Genomic DNA, 16,616 nt, shown 5'->3' on the forward strand with positions numbered 1-16,616 from the left:
TACGGAATCACATTCAATCACAATGTGTAAATGGCGTTACCATTGTTGTGGCTCCCGTCTGAAATGGGGTGTTGTGATGTCACCAGCTGCTATTTGGGGTGAGCTGTGCTAGTATAAAAGTGACCAGTGACCAGTGCCTCATGACATGCCAAGTCAAGTAGGTACCATGCAATGGAAGAGCATCACAAGTGAGTTTCTTCTGGTGTGTCCTTTAAACAAGAAGCAAATTTCTAAATAAAGGATGCTATAGTTCCTCTCTAGATTTAATAATATTTTGGTAATGATCTGTAGACATGGCAGTTGTTCAGACTACAGTTAATTTTCCTGCTCAGGGGTGTACGCATCAAAGCAAAATTTCTCAGATGACCAAATAATTTAAACCCAAATTTGAGGGTTGCCCAATAGGAGTGTCCCTTTGGGCTTAAGTTATCTGGCTTAACTGAGAAATCTTGCTTATACAACAATAAGTATACATTCGCAAAGCAAGTAAACGTAGCCCAAATCTGATCTGTTTCTTCATATGTGCCACAGATGTGTTATTTTTGTGGCTGTGTTTCAATCTATTTGAAATCAGATTTGGGCCACTTACAAATGTGGTATTGAGATCCGATCAATATCAGATCTGTGGCCAATCGACTACAAAACACCTGTTTCTCATTCATGAGAGCATAAATCTTGTTGAGTGATTTATAAAACACATTATTTACAGTGTGAACAGCAAAACAAAAATATCAGATTTGATCACAAACTCAGATTTGGGCCACATTAACCTACTGTGTAACTGTAGCCTAAGAGACTCGTAACATTTCTTTAGCCTGCTTATGTAACATGATTACAATGTTTTTGTGTGTCTGTGTGTGTGGCAGATGACAGGGTACAGGGGGATATCATCAGTTCCGCTTACTGAATCTATGCTTGGCTCCACCCACTGTGACTCAGCGCCAGACGTTAATGGACACAGCCAATCAGAAGCTCTCTCTAGCAAACCCACCTCGGACGAAGGTACAGGTCACACCTTTGCTATGTTAGTTTATACATCAAGATCATATTCTGATCCTATTAAAACTCCATCCCTTAATCATTGTTTATTTTCTGATAACTGAGGCTCTCTTCTTAACTGTTTTGGTGTAGTTTGGTGCACCTATGACTTTTGATTCACGTGATATGTATAAAAGCCCTGGCAACACCACGGTATCTGCACCTTAATGTGTAGGAGACCATAACTTGGGTTGTGCAGAGGTAGGGGCTGGTACACAGTTCTATACAGTTGTCACGATACCAAAATTATGACTTTGGATACCAAAACTGCCTAAATATCTCAATACCGATACTGAAACTATACCACCACAAAAGCCTAAAACACCAGGAAAAATAATGAACCTCCTCAGGGTGGTCGGCAAGATCACAGGTATCTGCGTGTTAAGTGTGACGTTTAGTTATTTCTGGGTCCAGTCGCGCCTTTGGTCCCGTGTCGTAAATTCATAAGACGTGTTTATTTTTTGAATAAAGCTGAATGCCTCAATCAATTACGTGAGCTCAGTTCAGGAGAAAAAGGAACAAATTCAACATAAAAAGGAAGCAAGTGTGTCTTCTGCAGCGCTTTTTGCACATTTGCAGCTCATTCTAATCTGTGTGAGCTGCCATGCAGACCGACTGTGCTGCTCCGTCTCTGGAGCAGATGAGCCACAGAGAGAGAGAGCTCTCTCCCGCTCATGGTCAGTCCCGGTGTTCTAACGATTTGTGCTACTGGCGATTCTCTTCTACATAAAGTAGCTAAGGTTTGTACAGAAAGTGGCTGGTGCTCGTCATGTTTTTTGTTTAAATAACTCGCTAAAAGGTCTGAAAAGTCACTAAAACTAGTGGCAAAATCCTTAATGCAGGGAGAAGAGGCAAAGAGTCGCCTGTGGCACTTGAAGTACTGGTACTACTTATATGGGGTGTTGTACCGTTTTAATGACAAAGTATTGAGATACTTTTCTAGTATAGTATATACAGTGAATATCCCTATTCCATCAGTGACTAATGAGAAGATGTGTCCAAACTTTTGACTGGTACTAGAAAACAAAAAAGAGCTCTGTGGTCAAAACCTAAACCATGATGAAAGAAGTTAGAGGGAGTCTGATAATTTGTGGAGCATCAGATCTGTCAGTATTATATTCACCTATGTATTGGACTTCATAGGTGGAGTTCGTAAAGTATAATAAAGAGAGTGCAGGTATAGTAAAGTTAAAGTAAATTAAGTATTTCTCACTCTTCTCTCTTTCTGTCTTTCTCTCAAACACTTTCTCTCTTTCTAGCAGCTCCGTGCATCTTGTTCAGATAATAGAAAGAGTGTGATAGAGCAACGCCTTGTACTTTTAATGTCAGTCAATCGTTTAAATCCATTGTTCACAGCCCAGTTCATTTCAGTTTAATTTAGTCACTCCAGAGCTCTGTAAATATGAGAGCCAGCCAGACCACAGGAGGTGAAAGAAGACAAAGATAGGACCATGAAGAGCAGATATTTTTGTAGTTAGTGGATATGTCTAATGATGACTAAATATACCAAAGCACATTTTCCTTCACTTTTCCCAGGCTCAGATACTTTCGTTGAAGTCGGCATGCCCAGGAGCCCGTCTCATTCAGCCAGTGGCAGAGAGCTGAAACAGATGCTGGTGTCGTCTGGTAAACGACAAGCAGTTGAACTTCTACAGGACACCAAGAATTCCCATCTCCAGTATGTTCATCAAAATCTTCTGTGTTGTACTAGAACAATACTATATGCCCAACATGATCCAAATCCTACAGACCTCTAGTATTTGTACAACATGGTTTACATAGCTGTGAATCACTTCCAGGTGATTATTAGTTCCATAGTTAAATAATAATACTGTTTACATTAGCATTAGTTTCTGTATAGGTTGTTCCTCTTCCACTAACAATCATGGTATGGAATGAAATTTCAGAATCTGCACACACATCACAATTTCTATACTCATTCAAATGAGCTAAAAGTCAGAATACTCTACACAGTTTGTAACATTTGTCATCAACTCTGATTGTTTACATGTGTTCCTGACTGTTTCCATGCTGTGCTCCACTTGACTAATTGTGGCTGCTGATTAAATCAGCTGTTATTGTTTACAGATCTACCACATTCTGCTGTTGTAAAGGTTTGAGAATGAGTACTTACAGTAGGATACTATGAGATATGCAGCAAACTGGAAACTGTAATTAGCCAGAGAGGTGGAACGAGAATGTGTGCAATTGGTGCTTAACATGAACTTTCTCATTCACTGACCACATCTCTCTCTCTCTCCCTCTTCCTCTCTCTTCAATCAAATGTTAATGGGGTTCATAAAAGTCATCTGTTAATTGCTCTCTTCATGGGTTACTGAATTACTGTATGTGTGTGTAGTTCAGAGTGCTTGCTGTCGAATGCTGAAGCTGATTCAGTAGCTGATAAGAGAGCTCCAGGCAGTGAGAGAGCAGCAGAAAGGAACAGAATGGCACCTCATGTACAGGTACAGACCGAAATAAGTATGAGCATAATCTTTTAATATTGCCTTGCAGACTTTCTTGGTTTAATACATAAAATCACACTTACCCAAATGTATGAGGCACGTTTTAAAGTTAATTTTATTCTGGAATGTAATAATGTTAAAATTAGAATGCATTGCATATGGAGCCACAAAATCAGGAATACAAATCCTGATAAACACCACAAATATACATTGCAGTTTACCTGCATGAGAACACATGTATTTATGTGTTAAAGATGTATTTATTTATTTTAGTTTTTTCTCTAATATTCTAGTATAATGTTCTAGTATAAAATATAATATAAGAGACATATAATAAAGCCAAAGGCCACCCTGCTTAAACTGGAGAGAACAATCATGGATGTGGCTCTGTTAAGAAAGTATTATTTTATTTATTTGTTCATTTAATTTTATTATTTTTTTTTTTGATATATAAAGTTTACTGTGTTTGGGCTATAGGCTGCTTTATTGTCGTCTACTATTATTTGGTGACTGTGGAATTTTTTTTTCTTTAGTTTTGTTGTATGTACATACACGGTTATACACATACAACAAATGTATTTGCCTTCAGACTCAGTGTTGTGTGTTTGTGTGTTGTATTAGGCTTACGATTATGAACAGAAGAAGCTGCTTGCTACTAAAGGTTAGTGCTGATTTGTTCAAAATGTTAAATATATGTTATTAGTAGGTACTAGGGTTGTGCGGTTTAACGTTAATGCCATGTACCATGGTATTTAAAAATGTCGACAGTCTCTTAAAATGAGGGTGGTACTTATGAAGTGTGTTGTGTGTCAAATTTCAGTTCTGTGTCTTTAAATGGGGGGGGTGGTGTGGGAGCTCATTAACTGCTGATGTCACACTGTGAAAACAGGTGGAGAATAGCACATGCCCAGTAGCGCACCGCAGTTGTGACTTTAGCAGTGGGTTTGAGGTATGAGGCTTTATCCTCTAAATATGTGTGTTTTGAGCCTCAGTGCCTGGTAGTTGGCCAGCTGTGCTTCTAAACAGTGTAGAACAGTCTTTTCTTCCCTTATTTTCTACATTTTCTGTTCCTCCAGCACAACTCGCTGAAATTTGCTCTCTCAGAAACTGTATTTTTTTTTTTCCCTCCATTGTCAGTACATTGTCCGGCTGTGCTGAGCTAAACTGCATAGCGTGAACTCTCAGAAAACCCTTCAATTGACTTTGTGCTCACAGATTATGAGGCTCAGTGCAGCCTGACATTGCACTATTGACATATGAAATATTTCTGATACAGATGCAATACAATTTTCGATACATTTTTCTTAATTGTAACAAAAAAAAAAAAATAAAACACAAAAAGGGATAATTATTCTCACACAATGTATGTATTTGATTACATGAGAAATCTCATTCTCATACAGCACTGAAATTATTCTAAAGTGAAGAAGAATACATACACTACACAATAAATTTGACACACTATTTATTTTCATAATTTCAGTTACATAAACTGTAACGTGGCACTTCATTTTCCCTGATTTCTTTGTTACAAAAGAGCTTCAAGGAATAACCCTGCCAGAGTATACTGCAACATTATTCTCTGATAAATTACAAGTTAATATACTAGTAATTCTTTGTACAGTGAGGAATAAAACAAATACATGTGTAAGTTAGTGTAGTATACATGACAAACTGGAGAGAGGATTTTTTTTTCTTTATTATAATTACCTCAGTGTAGTTTTGATGATTTCTGAATTATAATCTCTTCATTTATTAATAAATGTTGGAGCCAAACTTTGCCATATGATTAATTTGTGTTGAAAATGAACACATTAGTCCTAACAGCACTTTTTTAAAGCTTATATGTAGATTCTAAACAGGCTCCATTCATTAGGCTGTATGTGCCAAACCGAAACTAACATCTAAATGTTTCCAATTGTAAAAACTCTCTAACTTGACGTCAGCTAGTTTAATCTACCTTTCTTTCCTTCCTCTCCTCTATTTCTTCTCTTTCTCTCTTTCTCTCTCACTCTCTTACTTCTCAGGTGTGTAGAGAGAGAATTTTTCCAATTCCTGTAGTACTCACTCCAGACTAAAAGCACATTGTTTTTGAAACAGCGGTTTCATGTAATGATTTATATTCAAGCGGTGGCGGGCCTCTGCTGCAAACTACATGTACTGGAAACAGTGGAGCCAGACTTTAGGACTTTAGATTTCTTCGACATGTTTTTTTTTTTTTTTTTAACTTGTTAGGCACGCTCTCTGCGTTTGTCACTTTTTTTTTGCATTTTATGCAAAGTATCGAAAGTCAGCACCAACATTTTTTAGACTTTTCGGTACTCTGTAGTACTGTAACTTTTTGGTCGTTGCCTTTTTGGTGTCGAATTTTGATACCCAGCTCTAACAGGGAATGAATGACTGAGCTTTATAGTTGCTATATATACTTATAGTTTAATTTCCAATCCAGTGTACTTATGTACAGATCAACCAAAATATATAAAATCTGTTTTGCAGTCATGTTGGTTTTTACTACTTTAACTTCAGTTCTTGCATGTCTGCATGTATTAAACAGGTTTTTTTAATAGATTAATAACAATCCTTTTTTGGACTATTAAACATCCATTATCTGTAACCGCTTATCCAATTTAGGGTTGCGGGGGGTCCAGAGCCTACCTGGAATCATCGGGCGCAAGGCGGGAATACACCCTGGAGGGGACACCAGTCCTTCACAGGCCAACACAGACACACACACATTCACTCACACACTCACACCTACGGACACTTTTGAGTCACCTATCCACCTGCAACGTGTGTTTTTAGACTGTGGGAGGAAACCGGAGCACCCGGAGGAAACCCACGCGGACACGGGGAGAACACACCAACTCCTCACAGACAGTCACCCGGAGCGGGAATCGAACCCACAACCTCCAGGCCCCTGGAGCTGTGTGACTGCGACCCTACCTGCTGCACTACCGTGCCGCCCATCTATCACCGCCGAGTGATACTATTCCTCCAAAATAAAGACATTGAGTAGATGCTCAGTTTAATAAAGCGAGAAAGATCTGAGTTGTCATAAATTGGCTTGGGGGTGGTCACAGCTGAATGCCTGAGTTGGTGATATGAGAAGGTTTCGAGGAGACATCTATGTGTGCCTGTTTCTGCACAAGCATGTTCATGTGGTTGTGCAGTTCTCCATGACACATACAATTAAGAAGCCATGATAAACTTAATCAGTTGAAATAAAATTAAATAAACAGTACTTACAGCTCTAGAGGACTCTTTTTAACATTGTTGGGGTGTGCTTCTCAGCCATGCTGAAGAAACCAGTTGTGACAGAAGTGCGGACCCCAACCAACACCTGGAGTGGTCTTGGGTTCTCAAAATCTATGCCTGCAGAGAGCATCAAGCAGCTTCGCAGAGTCAGCCATGCACCATACAAACCTGCCATCAGAACCACATATGAGGTATATATGATCCAACTCGCACAACCTTTCACCATAGCCACCAACCATGGACTCTACATTTGTGACTTAATCTTGTTAAAGTTCTTGTTAATTCATCAAGAAATGACACTTCTCTCGGACGATACTAGATTTGAAGCAGATTAAGTGACAGATTTATAATCTAAAGGTGCTGTTTGTACTATTATTTATTAATGACTATATTTCTAACTGCCGCTGCTGTGCTTCTGTATTCAAAAATACGCTTTACAGGAGGTAATTCTGTGAAACTAAAAAATATTTTTTAAAGGTTTTCATTCTGTTTGTTGAGTAAAACTAGTGCTGGACAATAATTCAGTATCAATATATATCGCAATATAAAATGTTTTAATAACAATGTAATGATTTTTAAAAACATTTTCAATATTTCAGTATTAAATACTCTACAACATTTCATTGTACTCAATTTCAAAGTTAGTTTTAAAATATTAATATTGTTTGATGGTAATGTCATGTTGCTTTCAGCATTTTTTCTGTGGCTTTTTTATAGTTCAAATTGATATCGGAAAGATACTGTATTGACCAAAATTAAGAAATATATTGTGATATAGATTTTGGCATTTCTGAATGTGCCCATGCAGAAAAATCATGGTGAATCCAACAAAAGCGAAGTCTTACGCATATTTTCTTTAAGGACAGAAAATATAATTTTGTGAATTTGAAAGTGAATAATAAACTGCTCTAATGATTAGTATGTTCATGCACAGGTACTTGTTCTTATGTTTGTTTGCTTATTTGTATTTGAATGTCAGGGTTCTCCTCTCTCTTGTGCTGGTGGTGGGGAGCCTCTGTGTAATGGGAGCAGTGGCGAGAGCTCTAGAGAGATATATGGCAGTGCTGTTGTTAATGGTAACGGAGCAGCAAATGATTTCCAATCTGCCATCAGCTTTCCAGAAAGGAGCAAGAGCAGGGCTGGTGAGAGACATGTTATAATATTTGTTTGTATAATAACATGGTTACCATTGTTGCTATCCTTTTGGAAGATTGGACTTTGAGTCTCCATGTGGGAAATCACACAAGAATCTGTACCATGTTTAAGTCTGAGTTTAATTTTGTTCAATTATTAGAGGCGCAGCAGATAGAGTCCCTGTCACACAGCTCCGGGGTCCTGGGGTTGTGGGTTCGAACCCCGCTCCGGGTGACTGTCTGTGAGGAGTGTGGTGTGTTCTCCCTGTGTCTCTGCGGGTTTCCTCCGGGTGACTGTCTGTGAGGAGTGTGTTGTGTTCTCCCTGTGTCTGCGTGGGTTTCCTCCGGGTGACTGTCTGTGAGGAGTTTGGTGTATTCTCCCTGTGTCTGGGTGGGTTTCCTCCAGGTGATCCGATATCCTCCCATGGTCCAAAAACACATGTTGGTAGGTGGATTGGAGACTCAAAGTGTCCCCCCTCCAGGTTGTATTCCTGCCTTGTGCTCCGTGATTCAGAGTAGGAATGAATTAATTATAATTTATTAGTGTAGTGCCTTTTTTTAAAATAACCATTATTGAAACAAATGAGCTTTTCGTTCACATCAACATTGCTGAGACAAGTGTTACAAGAAAAATATCCCTCAGAACATGATGAAGAAATATTGAACGTAACCAAGACTCAAATGAAGGACCCACACCTCCCCTAGAAAATATTGGAGCAAAACAATAAAAGCTATGTTAAAAGAAGTAAATAATAAATAATTATGAAGTTAATGTTTGTACAATAGTGCAAACAGACCAAAACATTTATTTGAATTTATTTGAATACACAAATAAAATTTATGTAATAACGCAATTTCATCTATCTCTGTTATGTGAATGGAAGTTTGACAGACTATATTTATAGTTGAATACTATAAATATTAATGTACATTAAACCACACTGTTGGTTTGGAACCTGCTACATAATGTTGCTGTTTGCTGTTTAAGATATTATTACTGCTAGTCAAACCAGTCAGGATAGAAATGGCAGCAGAATTTTACTGCCATGCCTTTGTTTTCCCAGCTTTAGATCAGTTTTTGAGCAGCAGTAACTATATGGACTGCATCACCTCCATGTCTGGCACTAAGAGCTGCTCTCTAAGTTCCTCTCTGAAAGGGACAGATCTTCCAGAGCTCTTCAGCACTCTGGGACTGGGGAAATACACAGACGTTTTCCAGCAGCAGGAGGTAATTGCACGCATGCACACACACACACACACACACATGGTAGGTACGCTGTGTTACATCAGCATTTCTGAAAAGCTGTTTTCCTCATGCACACAAGAACGGTGACAACAGCATTTTTTTGTTATTTCCACCTTGGAGAGCTTTTTCAAAAACCTCCTTTTTCATTGACCTAAAATGCAGCTTTCGTGTAGACAGGAGGCCAAACTCCTTTTTTAAAATTGCCAAACCATGTGGATGGGGTCTCAGTGATCACACTGTGCATACTAGCAGGTAGCTAATTTAGTGCTTTGTGTGTGTTTGTTTGTTTTAGATTGATTTGCAGACATTTGTTACACTGACGGATCCAGACCTCAAGGAACTGGGTGTCACAACATTTGGTGCTCGTAGGAAAATGTTGCTGGCCATCTCAGGTGTGTATGTGTGTGTGCATATCATTTGAGGGTTTGCATCATTTCATTTACAGAACATGCCTACAACTTTGATCATTTAGGTTTTGTCTATATTGTGAAGCAAACAACAAAATAACAGAAAACATCAGTGTGCATAACTTTTCACCCTTAAAAAAAACAGTACTTTGTATATCCACCTTGTGCAGCAATTACAGCTGCAGATCGCTTTGGATAAGTCTTTATGAGCTTCTCACATATTGACATGGGTATTCTTGCCTATTTCTCAAAGCAAAACTGCTCCTGCTCCTTCAAGTTAGATGGTTTCTGCTGTTGAACAGCAATCTTCAAGTCCCAATTGGATTCAGGTCTGGGCTTTAACTAGGCCATTCCAATACATTTACAAGTTTCCCTTTAAACCACTCAAGTATTGCTTTAGCAGTATGCTTCGGGTCATGGTTCTGTCGGAAGGTGAACCTCTGTCCCAGTCTCAATTCACTGACAAACTGAACCAGGTTTTGCTCAAGAATATCCATGTATTTAGCACCATCTATCTTCCCCTCACCTCAGACCAGTTTCCCAGTTCCTGCTGCTGAAAAACATCCCAACAGCATGATGCTGCCACCGCCATGTTTCACTGTGGGGATGGTGTTCTTGGGGAACACTAAAATAACACATCCTAGATGTCAATGAATTAAATATTCCAGTTGAAAAACTTTATTCATTACATAGTGGAATGCGTTGAGAACAAAACAACATAAAAATGATGAATGTAAATCAAAATTATTATCCCATGGAGGCCTAGATTTGGAATCATACTCAAAATAAAATTGGAAAATCAAATTACAGGCTTATTCAACTTCAGTGGAAATTTCTCAAGCCAAGTTCAAATGAGGCTCAGTAATGTGTGTGGCCCCCACATACCTGTATGACCTCACTACAACGCCTGGCCATGCTCCTGATGAGGTGGCGAGTGTTCTTCTAAGGGATCTCCTCCCAGACCTGGATTAAAGCATCAGTCAACACCTGGAAAGTCTGTGCTGCAACATGCCGTTGGTGGATGGAACGCGACATGATGTCCCGGATGTGCTCGATTGGATTCAGGTCTGGGGAAGGGGCAGGCCAGTCCATAGCATCAGTGCCTTCATCATGCAGGACACTGCTGACACACTTCAGCAACATTAGGCTAGGGCCTACTGTACCAGCATATGGTCTCACAGTGGGTTTGAGGACCTTAATGGCAGTCAGGGTACCTCTGGCTAGCACATGGAGGGCTGTGCGGCCCTCCACAGAAATGCCTCCTCACACCATTACTGATCCACTATCAAACCGATCATGCTGGAGGATGCAGCATGCAGCATAACGTTCTCCACAGCGTCTCCAGCCTCTGTCACGTCTGTCACATGTGCTCGGTGTGAACCTGCTCTCATCCGTGAAGAACACGGGGCGCCAATGGCGAATCTGTCAATCTTGGTGTTCTCTGGCAAATGCCAATTGCCCTGCATGGTTTTGGATTGTAAGCACAAGCCCCACTTGTGGACGTCGGGTCACCCTCATGGAGTTGGGTCACCCTCACTTTTGTGCAGAAACATGGATATTAGTGGCCTGCTGGAGGTCATTGTGCAGGGCTCTGGCACTGCTCCTCCTGTTCCTCCTTGCACAAAGGAGGAGGTAGCGGTCCTGCTGCTTTGTTGTTGTTCTCCTACATCCCCCTCCATGTCTCCTGGTATACTGGCTTTTCGCCTGGTATCTCCTCCATGCTCTGGACACTGTGCTGACACACAGCAAACCTTCTTGCCACAGCTCACATTGATGAGCCATCCTGGATGAGCTGCACTACCTGAGCAACTTCTGTGGGTTGTAAACACTGTCTCATGCTTCCTCTAGGGGTGAGAGCACTGACAATATGCAAAAGTGACCAAAACATCAGCCAGAAAAGATGAGAACAGAGAAATGGACTGTGGTCACCACCAACAGAGCCTCTCCTGTAGTGTAACTGATCAGGAATTAAATGTTTGGCAAAAATTAACAAACAGAATGATTGGTTATTAATGGTTTTATTAATGGTTTATATACCAAAAATGCTTTTCTAATCATATTAACATATTTGTTGTGCTTTTACAAGTAATCATAATTTGATTAGAGGTACATTTTTCTTATTGACTAAATTGATTCCTAAAGAATCAGAATAAAATGTATTCATTGTTTGGTCAGAGATGTTTGTCTTTTGTTGTAAAACACATCTCACTATATCTTTCTTTTTCTATTTATTTGGACAGAGTTGAATAAGAGTCGGAGGAAACTCTTTGAGCCGACAAACCTTTATTCCTCTTTCCCGGAGGGTGGGCCGAGTTCATGTCTCTCGCGGCAATTCCACTCTGATGTGGCGAGTGTGAGTGGACGCTGGTGAGCTCCTGGTCTCCAGACCTTCAGGACTCAGCCATGAAACCCCCCCACTGACAGTGCCTCAACCTGGGCTGCACATGCCCCAGCCTCTAGTCTCGCCCCTGCATGAGTTTGTAGTGAGGATTACTACAAAAATGTATAGAAGTGTCAAAAAATTAGAATAGCCTTAAAGATATGAAGGGTTAGCTGCTACTTTATTGATTAGTGTTCATATTTGAACACATCAAATCATGAATATTTGATGCAGTATTAATTCAATAGGTGCATATCAAGCCTTATCTGTTTACTGCGGAAGTAAGAGTAGGCAAAACAAAAATATATATATATATTTTTGGTACTCCTGCCATCTCTGGCATGTATCAGTATAAAGCACTTTAAGACAGCTTTTAACTGTGGTTCCTTCAACACGTCTGATCAGTTTATATGCGTGTGTGTTTTCTCATATGTCCAAGCCATTCCAAAGCACTTACCTTCAGTATTTCGAGTTTTGAAAGTGGCAGTGATCAGTGTTGTAAGGCTGCATTTATTACAGTCTGTGTTTTTTCAGTTGTAGGATTTATGTAGGAAATATGTTTACCTTAAGCATCATGAGTTTACATTTTCGTCATCTCTGTGATTTGTCCGTCAGAAGACCACTATTTCTTAGGTTGATAGCTTTAGATCAAATGGCAACAACTTACAGCACTGCAGTGTCCATAAAGTTCACGAGAACAAATATAGTCCTTCACAAGCTATAAACACCTTTTCCTTTAAGCATCATTTGTCATACAGGTTGCATTTGCCCAATTTTATATATATATATATATATATATATATATATATATATATATATATATATATATATATATATATAATTTTGAATTTTGCACCTGTGTCAGATAACAGGTTGTTTTATGGTGGAATCAAACGGTGAAAAATTGTCAACTGAATTGGGTGTTATGTCAATTTGACAACAGCCTTTATGATAAAGAATGTGGAATGGGATAAGCCTTAATGGCAGGTTTATGTCGGTTATGTACCCATCTCATAACCTTATAGGAAAGTGTTTCTGAATTATCATTAAGGGGTCCGTTAGGAGTCAAATACACACATTTTATGTTTACCATCATGACATCAGTCCATAAATCAGTTTGCCTAAAAATATGACTCTGCAAGAAACCTCTTTATTTTCTCCAGTTAAAACCAGAGCAGAACTAGTAAAGAAGACCCCGAAATGACCCATATCTCAAACAAATTTAAACTGTTTCACAATCTGTGCTCTTAATCTAGGCTTACATTAGGAGATTCTTTATTTCTGATGAAATTTCCCCCAGCAGTTCTTAAATTCCTGGCCTTTTTTCAGTCTTAACACTAAAGTAATTTCCCAGGACCATAAGTGTATTTTTGAAATGTTTACAACATTAATTGGAATTAAATGCATTTTGAGACGTCTTGATGGTGAAATGTGTTTGCATCAAATTGACTAGGGTACATCTTCGTGTGTTTTGTATTTTCTTACACTTTTATATTGTTTATTGATGACTAAACTTTATTTTACTTTTTACTTTGTAGCATTTGTTTTACATTTAATTACATTTACTCTTGTTTTGTATTTTTATAAGGTCAGGGTTTGTGCTGTATTTTTTTTCAGAATACAAATGTATGTATTCAGTAACTTAGAAGAAGGATTGCCATCAAATGCCTTATAGCCTCTTCATTGTAATGCATGCAGTTTGAATATTTTCCTGCAAGGGCTTAACTGTGTAAATGCAATCAAATTCTTAGAAGCCACTTTGAAGAAGTGTAGGTTAGCTTACTATTGTGACAATCCTGATTGTATAACACGTTATTATTGTTATTATTTTATTTTTACACACATCTGCTTTTACAGAATAGATGTTGAACAAGATGTACTATAATTAGCCTTCTTCAATAATTCTTTTGTTTTGTTTTTCAGCAACCTGTGACTTGGGTCATTTGTCAATACTGAAAATGTAGATTATAGACCTTGCCATATTTTACTCAGTAACACCTTACTGTAGATGTGTTTTCAGAAGGTTACATAACACCTACATAAGCCTTCTATGACATCAGACCTGCTTTTTCTACATCGACAGCTATAAGTTTTGTAGATGACTGTAGGTTTCCGACTGTTGTCATAAAAGGCTCGCGTAGCTGGAAACAGTGCAAAAGTGAGCCTTTCATGACATAAATATCTACAAATGTTTATTCAAAGTAATGAGTCAGTTTCACCCAGTGATAAGAAAGCTGATGTTTGTTGGAAGAAGCCTTTACAAATGTTTGTCGTGAAAAGCTTATGCATATGCCACGTAGTCTTATAAACAAACATCTTCAGTAAAGTGTTATCAGATGCTAAATTAATTATAAACTGCCAGATACAACGACTAGCACATACCCAAGAACCAATAAGTGTTAGGTATAATTTAAGGAAGCAATTAAGGCTTTATAAAAACTTACATTTATTATTTGACAAATGGTGCCAGTTTTGGATCGAGTTCATTTCAGCTGTTTGTCGAATGGTTTTGACTCAAGTGTTGACTGGTTTCAGCAGTATTTCAGTAGTGTGTTTTATAAATGAACAACTGGGTTGTTCTGTTGTTGGTTGTTGTCTCTTTGACCCAAAGTGGAGGACTGTGGGAACTGTAGTGGTTTGCCCACTCCAAAGCAAATGCCAGAAAAGACCCTGCTTTGGATTATTTGACAAAGGGAACAAAAATTGTGTCTTTGCCTTTAAAAAAAAAAAATCAATGTGTTTCTAATGGAGAAAAAAAAACGATATGTTGTGGTTGTGTTAACAATGTCATCGTAAGGATCCACCCCAGTAGCAAGAAGATTAAATACTAATGTTCAGAAATAATGTTCACTAAGTGTGGTTTTGTCCTTTTTTTAAAAAAAAAAAATATATATATATATAGGTTTGCATATCACTAGTATTTTATTCCAAACTACACAGTCTCCTCAGCAACTTGAAATATTACAATGTATTAAGCTCTGATTGGTGTGTCCACTCAGCTTTGCGGATAATATTCACCTGCAACAGTTTAATGAAAATCCATCTAAAGCACTGCTCTATTTCTCAGTTGATGTGACAGATCTGGACAGTTTGCATTCTCATCTGCAGCATTACAAAACAGCAGCAGTTCATACGCTCAAGACACTGTGAGCTGGCCATGCTTTGTTTGCCGCCACCTTCCAGAGGCTTTCTGTGAGTGTGTGGAATTTGCGATGACTAAAAGTTACAGACACAGTTCAGCAAAACTGGCGGGAAATAATATTTTTAAAAATCATTTCCAGTTCCAGTCCTTGTCCCTAAGAAAATTTAAATCAAGTAAAAATAGAGGAGTGATTGACTGCCACGGCAGTGTAATTAAGGCCTAGCATCTCTCTAATGATGATGATGACAGTTACTCGTATGCACCCTTCACACTAGCAGGCGACAAGTTGTTTACCGCTACATACTTGTCTCTTGTTGGTGTGTTCAAGGCACTTACATTGTCATGTGTGGGTGTGTACAAGGTTCAAACTTCACAGTTCACCAGAGACACAAACGAGTATCTGCTATTTTATTTCATACTTAACTTTTTAAATATTTTGAATTTTTTAAATTGGGGGGAAAAAAGAAAGTGTTTATTAGCTTCTCTCCCGTGTTTAAAAGAATACTGCTGAGAAGAGGAACAAAAAGGTAGGGACAAAATGTGGGAGCAGGATCTGGGGACTGATGACTGCTGCGTCTGTAATTAGGCAGAGGAATTGGTTGGGACCAATCATTGATGATGTGTCATAAACCATTTGCATTAAGTTGAGAAAATCTGAACTCTGTCACTGAATCTTGGCCACAGATGGCATCCTCCCATAGGAAATGACTGGTTGCTTGTTGCTCTGTTGCCTGTCAACGTGAATGCACAGTTAAGATGTGTTCAGACTTGTCAGCTTTTGTTTGATTAAAAATTACCAAACAACGGTTCGTTGAAGTAAGAGTAAATGCTCCCTGTCAAACTCGTGTCCACACCAAACAAGCGTCCCGTAAGCAGGTGGGTCTCACCTAAGCTGGGGCTGAAACAACACCCCAGTAAGGATTGAAATAAGAGTTGGGGGAGGAACAGGCTTTAAGTCAATGACTGGGGTCCCTGTCCATCTTGGGCCATGTGTCAAGGTGGAGTTTTGAGGAGGTCAGTGCTGTGGGTCTCTTGGATGAGCCAGTGGCAAAAGCTGCCTCTGTTGTGTTGAGTCACTTCACCTGCTATTGCATGCCAAAAAAACACAGTAAGAAACTTAGTAGTTGCATGCCTCATGCTGAAGCTTCTCTCTCCTACTAACTGATAGACAGTGTTTTAATTCTCAGACCCTGGGTGTTTCACCAGTTTGGAGAGTGGATGTGAGCTCTGGAGCAGCTCGAATGGAGCTTGTGTGGCTGGGGCTGGAGATGATGAAATCAGCAATGGACACTTGTAGATTTAGCTGGACGATGGGTCTCCTCTGATGTATGGTGCCATTTGGCCTTGTGACTGCACTCGGGCATTGGGATCCACACTGACTGCATGGAAAGTGCCCCCTGTTGGCCTAGGAAGTCTGCCATGCACCGACTGGCCTGGCTATGACTATGATGGCAAGCATTTAAAGTTATTTGAAAGGGAATGGCTCCCTCTTGTGGAGGACGTACAGCCTGCTAAATGTGTCTGAGTGAGTTACTGAGAACAAATCACAT

At 39.2% G+C, this 16,616-nt stretch overlaps 1 protein-coding gene across 1 annotated transcript in view; it reads left to right on the top strand.

Moving 5' to 3' along the window:
- Window positions 1-12,688, top strand: part of bicc1a (BicC family RNA binding protein 1a) — a 59,306-nt gene extending 46,618 nt beyond the window's left edge. The window contains exons 13-21 of the mRNA XM_066682758.1: window positions 867-1,002; window positions 2,575-2,716; window positions 3,398-3,503; window positions 4,125-4,164; window positions 6,795-6,949; window positions 7,738-7,900; window positions 8,956-9,119; window positions 9,430-9,529; window positions 11,785-12,688. Coding sequence (XP_066538855.1) covers window positions 867-1,002; window positions 2,575-2,716; window positions 3,398-3,503; window positions 4,125-4,164; window positions 6,795-6,949; window positions 7,738-7,900; window positions 8,956-9,119; window positions 9,430-9,529; window positions 11,785-11,915 — 1,137 coding nt within the window. The 3' untranslated portion in view covers window positions 11,916-12,688. The remainder of the gene's footprint in view (window positions 1-866; window positions 1,003-2,574; window positions 2,717-3,397; window positions 3,504-4,124; window positions 4,165-6,794; window positions 6,950-7,737; window positions 7,901-8,955; window positions 9,120-9,429; window positions 9,530-11,784) is intronic.
- The last annotated feature ends 3,928 nt before the right edge of the window (window positions 12,689-16,616 follow it).

Source organism: Hoplias malabaricus, chromosome 1 (assembly GCF_029633855.1).
Source record: "Hoplias malabaricus isolate fHopMal1 chromosome 1, fHopMal1.hap1, whole genome shotgun sequence".
In the NCBI taxonomy this organism is placed as follows: domain Eukaryota; kingdom Metazoa; phylum Chordata; class Actinopteri; order Characiformes; family Erythrinidae; genus Hoplias; species Hoplias malabaricus.